Source organism: Synchiropus splendidus, chromosome 1, assembly GCF_027744825.2.
Source record: "Synchiropus splendidus isolate RoL2022-P1 chromosome 1, RoL_Sspl_1.0, whole genome shotgun sequence".
Lineage (NCBI taxonomy): Eukaryota > Metazoa > Chordata > Actinopteri > Syngnathiformes > Callionymidae > Synchiropus > Synchiropus splendidus.
Genome location: NC_071334.1, coordinates 45,986,764 through 45,993,880, shown reverse-complemented (window position 1 = coordinate 45,993,880; position 7,117 = coordinate 45,986,764). Strand labels below are relative to the sequence as shown.

The window sequence follows — 7,117 nt, the reverse complement described above, 5'->3', positions numbered from 1 at the left end:
GAACACTAACGTCCCAAGAATGGGAAACTACTGACATCTAGTGGTGTTATGGAGGCTTGGCGTGCTCAACCTACGTTATTACTTCAGTAAACTTACTTTGACGGCGATTTAGGTTAGATAAAATATCCACAAGAAGTATCTTCCGTTTTCAATAAAAATAAAACTATAGAAGCAAAGTATCATAAGCCTCATATTCATGGTGTAAATGAAGTATTGAAATGATGTATTTTATTTTATTTAATCATATCACTTTGTGTGTGTGCTTAATTCATGATATACATACTTATCAACACGTACATTATATTCTATATGCTTATTTCGCAACCTCACTTCAGCATAATAATTATAGTATCTCAAGGCCTTGATTACTCAATTATTGGCGCTCCATAAACTTTTATTTGTAAAATAGAACATGAACATCACAGTGCATTTTTTTTCCTGAAGTGATGCACACTTTGAAACTGGAGTCGATTTCTCTGCAATCTATTGTTATTATTCTAAATGAGAATACATATAATGAAGAGTTACAGTATGACAATATAAAAAAAAAGTAAATGTTCAACCTGTAAAACATGCGTGGTGGCACAACCTTCATAAAACTGTGGCCTGATCATCCAAGTGTGCAACAGAGAGACAAGACGAACTAAACTTGGCAAAGAGGAAAACCAATTTCGCACTGCTGTAAAGCAGTAACAATGAAACTTCCTCAGTTGAAAGAGTGAAATAGTGACAAGTATTCGTAAATAGTTAAAAGTCTTAAAAACTAATTACAGTTTTGTAGTTTAGACATGGATCAACATAGCAATCTTAAAAATAGACCATCAATTTGTCACTGACAACCCATCGATTTAAATGAAATAATTTCGCCTTGACTGAAGAAAACGTTCTTTGTCTTCTTTGTACGTCCGTTTAAACACAGTTGGCACAGGTAATTGGTGAAGCAGATGCGTATGAAATGCACTTAATTAACAAACCAGAAAAAGTGACATTAAATAAACAGGATATTCATTTGGAAAATTAATAGGAAAAATGCCCTGCAAGTAAATAATATATTGAGGAAACATACAAAAATATGACAAAAAATTGTGATTTTGAGAAAATCCCACTAATTCAGAAAGACATGTTTTAAATAATACATTATAGATGCAGAAAAAGGACAATATTCCCAAAGAAGATGCATCATGCTCTCAGATCATCAATTGGCAGCTTTGGAAAAAAAGAAAATAATAACCCAGACGTTCTCTGGATAAAATATTGTCATATTGCCTTTGTTTAGCAGTAAAAGTCAGTGCAGTATGGTGATGCTGCGGTCAGTCACAGCAAACGCCGGCAGCAGGGGGGCGCTGAAGCGATGTGTGAGGGAGTAGAGGACAGCACTGGAATCCAGTTCATAGAATAACAAGGTCTCACTGGGCCAATCCAGCAGCACGCCGATCTTCTGAGGATGCTTCACAATCGGCAGCGGGAGTTTCTTCCCATTGTGGCAGAAAGAATACTCGCCGGCGTACTGGCTCAGAACCCAGGACTCGGCATTGTAGCCCAGTCGAGCCTCCACCCCAGAGCCTTTGCGATGCATGCTGGCATAGCAGACTCCGATCTTGAAGGCGCCACTTTTACCCACGTCCACCACCCAGCAGTGAGTGCCGCACGACAGGGATAAGGAACCAAGAGCGTTGGGCCAACAGTCGAAGCGAGCCGGGTCGTAGGGCATGGAAGAGTTGGCTTTTTTGTTGACAAAGGTCACGGTGTAATGGTCATCAGACAGGGCGAGGAGTGGGCTGACTGTGCGCTGGTCGAACTTCAGAAACATGGAGCCATGAGCTGAGAACAAAACAGGAAGTTAGCGCTGCAAATGAAGGATCACTTCCAAGTTTAATAAACAATATGAATTTGGCCTCATCAGAGTGCAGCTCTGTCATTAAAAAAACGTTGCTTGTATTCGGTAACAGACTAATAACAGCAGACTAGTCTTTTATAGCTGCCATCACCAGTGGGAGAAATATCACCAGAACTCACCGTTTGGTCCCTGCAGGATGGCTGTGGCCCACAGTCCTCTCAGAAGCTTACTGTCACTGCAGCCCGGCCTCATGCTGAGCTGGTCCGTGTCATGAGGCTCACCGACCCCCTCTGCCTCCTCCACTCTGCCGCAGTACATCACATTGGACTGAGAACAACACTTCCTCTAAGTCTGGTGAATTCTTACGTCACAGCTGAGGAGCAAACTTTACCTTTCAGCGATTTCCTGGCCACTTATCTAAACAAGGAGTTGAAATGAAATCAAAGAGAATTCTGCAAACACCACCATGTTCTTTGTCTCTCACCACGAGCTGTGCGTCCGGAGTGTGCGTCAACGTGTGCACCAGCCGTGTCCGCGTGTTGGACAAACTGGACAGCGCTTGTTTCCAGTGGGCTCTCTGGGTGAGGAGACACTGCTCCACCCGCTCTTCCTCCCTGTGCACTTCCTCCAGGAGACGCTGCTCCTCTTCCTCCAGGGCTTCACGGGCAGCCGTCACTTGAGCCACCACTTGCTCCCTTGCACGGCTCGCTGCTGCCTGAGGGTCAAGAGAGGGATACATGATGTTTGGCATCTGTTTCAGTGGTAGTTCCAATATTTATTAAACATAAGGCGGAATTATATCATCACTTAACTCACATGAACAAAATAAATGTGAATCAAGCCCTCGAAGAACAAATGTTTTGTTGCTACTTTGAAGAGTACCCTGTACATTTTGAGCTTTCACAGGATCATGGTTCCTGAACAGTGTGTTCAACCTCAGAGACACGGGGCCTCCGTCAATACCAGCAACATTGAAGCCGCAAGGACCTCAAGCATATACGGTCTGTCGTGAATTGCTTGCTATTTCATTTTAAACTTGCCACGTTCATGCTGATACTCATTTTCAGATTTCTTTTTCAGGTCGTGTTGACTGAACACAAGTCAGGTGGAGGCTTGTTTGAAGTTACAGGTCTGTTATAGGCTGATAGCTGTTGACAGACAGCTCTTGAGGAATCTTAAACAGGTGAACATTCACTAGCAATGGTTAACATCAGTTAATGACACAGAGGAGGTCAGTGGAAGCTGTGGAGCACGAGCGTCACATTGCGGCCCTCGAGTGAATGACACTATTGTCACTTGAAGCCGAGAACCTGCCTCGAGCGTGTCCTTCAAATACTATGATTCACTCAGTCAACTTCAACGTCGCTCTGTGAAACAAGTGCATTTAATGTTAATACCATTGGCTTTCTTAGTTTATTTCATAACTCACCCAGCTTCTGATAACAAGACCTAACAAGGGTTAGTGAATGAAGGCGTTCCTCACCTGCACCTGCCCTGTTTGTAGCCCTTCAGTAGGTAAACAAAAGAGCATTTACTTCCTAAACTATGGCTGTTCTGAGTTTCCATCAGAACAAACACCAAGTATTGGCTCGTGGGAGCAAACTAAACTTCCCAGGAACCACATGAGAACAGCATGAAAACCAAACAACTGCGCAACGTCTGCTTAGATTCTTTTAAAGGAGTTGATCTTATGATTATTTCAAGTAGCTGTTTCAGTGGAAGTAAAAGTATTATCCCAAGTGGTAGTACCACCAGCAGTAATACTATTTAGTACTGCAACGAGCAACTATTTTGCTAGCTAACTATGTTATTAGCAACATGTCAGCATGTAACGTCCGAGTTGACCAACATTACCACATGTTGGATTGAAGTTCTGCAAATATTTAAAAAAAAATCTGTGTAAATTGTGTTGTTAAGTATTTTGAAACTTCCAATGTTAAATGCTCAAAATGAGGTCTAAAGATAAGTTTGGTAAATGTTGAATCTCACTTTCGTCTTTGATATGTTCAATGATGAAATGATACTTTTGATGCTTTGGGTCACGATGGTCTGGACCCCAGCTAAGTCTCCTCTTACGCTGGTGTGTACTCAGTCACACATGCGCCAAAAAGAATAACATCACAACTAGATACTAATTAAGTAGTTGTTTATGTTCGACTACTTCGACTAGTGCTTGCAACCCTGGTAGCAGTACAAGTATGAGCATTGGGACTAGATATGGAAGTATGAGCAGGAGAAGTAGAGAAGGAGTAGTAGCGATTATTGAGGTAAAAGCAATAGTTGCAGTAGTAGTGATGGTAAGAGTAGAAATAGTATTAGTGATGATGGCAGTAGTACTAGAGGTAGTACTATAAGAAGTAGTACTAGAAGTAGTTGTAGTAGTATAAGTGCACCCGAGGAAACAGTAGTAGTAATACTAACAGTAGCAGTAAAAAATGAACAGGGTATTAAGAACGATATTTGTAGCAGTAGGATCAGTAGCAGTAGAATTTGGAACAATTGACACAACTTAAGTGGAAATAGCAGTGATAGTATTAAGAGTAAATGTTGCAACAGTACTAGAGGTAGAAGCAGAGGTCATAATAATACCAAAGGTAAGCCTGTAATAAGCAGTCATACTTACATTATATAGCACCTTTAATCTTAGTATTAGTGAAATTTACTGAGGGAATTAGCCTTTTCAGTTTCAGCTACTGGCAGCAACAGTAGCAGTAATGGCAGTGGGGATAATGTCTAAGTAGTAGTCGTTGAAACACTCCACTATCGAGGAAGAATTAGTAGCTCCAGAGTGAGTGGACATATATTTGAATGTGATGATAATGAAGGTGTTGTTGTTACCTGTAGCTTTTGCTCTTTGTCGTTCAGTGTCTGGTCAATAAATCGTTCTATCCTCAGAGCCTGCAGCTGTATCTTCTCGCACACGTCCACCAGTTGGTTCTGTTCATAACCAAAGAACCAGAAACAAACTTGAAAAAAAAATTGAGTGAATCAGCATCTTCACCTACAATGCAACAAGAAAATCCTGTCTTCCCTGCGGCAATGGAGAAGAATCAGGAATAACATCATGTCACACCCTTCAAATATTTGAGAGACACACAACAGTTAATTCAGAACATATATTCTGTATCCACTGAGTAATTACAGAAACACCGCCACATTGCAAGATGTTAAATGCTTGGAGTGTTTTTTTCCCTTCTTCAAAGCATAGATGTTTTACCCTACAATCAATCCAAGTGCTGCGATATTTTAGTACTGTTGTTACTACTTATTTCAAATAACAATCATTACTACTCCTAAAGAGGATTTTTTGCCAACCTTCTGGCTTAGATGTTTTTACAATTGCTATAACACATCTCCACACTTGGAGATGGTGAAATTTATATGCCACAATACATGAACACTTCCCATTGCATTTGCATTTCCTGGTCCACTGTGGAACTCAGACATTCTTTTGGTTAGAATTTGGCCATTGTTACAGTCTCTAGTGCTTCGCTACACAGCTGAATAGCTGTTGTTCTGTCAACTCTCATTACAGCAGTGCCATTGTATTTGTTGTGCAGGGCAGGAAACTACTTTAGCTCTTTAGCTCTACTGAAAGTAAATATTAACCATATGGTTCTGGAACACGAAGATTAACAACAAAATCAAAGTAAGTCAAGAGATACTTTGCGATTTCATTCAAAGGAAGACTCCGACACTCACCCTGACTGTCGTGACTCTGGTGGCCAGTGGGGTCACGGTGTGTCCGTGACAGGACCCGACTATAGCGCAGTGGGAGCAGATCAACTTGCGCTCGCTACAACAGAACCAGTCCAGCTCGCTCTCGTGCTCCACACAGGTCTCACATTCCCCGGAGAAGATCCCTGACTCGGTGTCGGAGGTGGTCGCGACGGGGGAGGCTGCCTGGGCCGGCGAGGGCTGCTGCTTCAGTCCGTCGCTCAGCACCGAGAAAATGGGCTGCTCCTTCATCGTCTCTGTCTTTTGGCTCATCTTGAGTTCCTCGTTATCCAGAGCGGTTACCCCAGTTAACTCACAGGTTATTAGCTGTTCGCTCATCGTGGAAGGCAGACGACAGGTGCACCGAGGAGGCGTCGTCACTTTACAGGTGGAACAGGTGAGCGGAACCCGGAAGTGAGCAGGCGGACGACGACGCTTCGCTACGTGTACACGGTAACTCTAACTACTTTGTAATTACAGAAACTGTTCCATTCATTCATCATGTCAGTGTTGTGAGAGGCGGCACGCGTTGAACCCATTTGACCCCCCCAAACGGAAATAAAGTTCAACCTGTCTGTACCATTAAAATACACATGCATATTCATGATACAAACCTACAGGTCTGACACGACATTCATGTTATATTCGCCTATGTTCATTGTAAATCCATCCACCATCAATACACCACTGATACCCAAGTTTGTCCGCTCCCTCCTGGAGTGTGTATATATATATATATATCTGCATGCTTTCTATTCTGAAGAGCACTGTCCGAATTCCGGATCGTGACCCGACCTAAAAGACAAAAAAAATTGTCTAAACATGAAGGGTTTCATAACGTTGTTCATATATTAAAAAACAAAACAATTATAATAGAAGAATTAAAATATTGTAAAATTCAAAATGTTTTTACAACAGGTAATACTTCTGAAATATTTATGGAACCAATCAAAATAGAATTTTGGACCATTACCATTGGTGAGGTCACACGCTGATGTTGATGGAGAAGGCCTGGCTCTAATTCATCCCAAAGGTGTTGTATTGGCTTCAGGTCAGGACTCTGCTCAGGCCATTCAAGTTCATCCACACCAGACTCATCAACCGTCATCCATGATTTTATGGACCTTGCTTTGCGCACTGGTGCACAGTCATGTTGAGAGGAAGGTCAAGAGGAGAGGCCGATCCAAACTGTTCCCACAAGGCTGGGAGCATGGAATTGTCTGAAATGTTTTGGTATCCTGAAGTTTGAATGCTTTCACTGGAACAAGAGGTCAAGCCCAACTCCTAAAAAAAACCCCATACCACACCATAATTCCCCCTCCACCAAATTTCACACTTGGCACAGTCCCAAATGTAGCGTTCTCCATCACTCCAGAGAAGACGTCTCCACTGCTCTATAGTCCATCGGCTTTACACCACTGCATCCGGCGCTTTGCGCTTGCGCTTGGTGATGTATGGCTTGGATGCAGCTGCTCGGCCATGGAAACCCATTTCATGAAGCTCTCTGCCTACTGTACTAATCGGAAAGGCCACGTGAAGTTTGGACTTCTGTAGCATCAGGCT

General features: G+C 42.4%; 1 protein-coding gene across 1 annotated transcript; it reads right to left on the bottom strand.

Moving 5' to 3' along the window:
• Positions 1-266: 266 nt before the first annotated feature.
• Positions 267-5,935, bottom strand: bspry (B-box and SPRY domain containing). The gene is made up of 6 exons (XM_053884356.1): positions 5,540-5,935; positions 4,676-4,774; positions 2,322-2,552; positions 2,229-2,254; positions 2,017-2,141; positions 267-1,821 (listed from the first exon to the last, which is right to left on the bottom strand). The coding sequence occupies exons 1-6, from the start codon at positions 5,891-5,893 to the stop codon at positions 1,286-1,288; spliced, it is 1,371 nt and encodes a 456-aa protein (XP_053740331.1). The 5' UTR covers positions 5,894-5,935; the 3' UTR covers positions 267-1,285.
• Between the last annotated feature and the right edge of the window lie 1,182 nt (positions 5,936-7,117).

Bases quoted from the DNA above. Each gene is read 5' to 3' on its own strand.
- bspry (XM_053884356.1), bottom strand. From the start codon at position 5,893: ATGAGCGAACAGCTAATAACCTGTGAGTTAACTGGGGTAACCGCTCTG. The intron at 4,775-5,539 runs GTGAGTGTCGGA...GGTTATGAACAG, and splicing joins CCAGAGTCACGACAGTCAGG to AACCAACTGGTGGACGTGTG. The intron at 1,822-2,016 runs GTGAGTTCTGGT...TTTTGTTCTCAG, and splicing joins CATCCTGCAGGGACCAAACG to CTCATGGCTCCATGTTTCTG.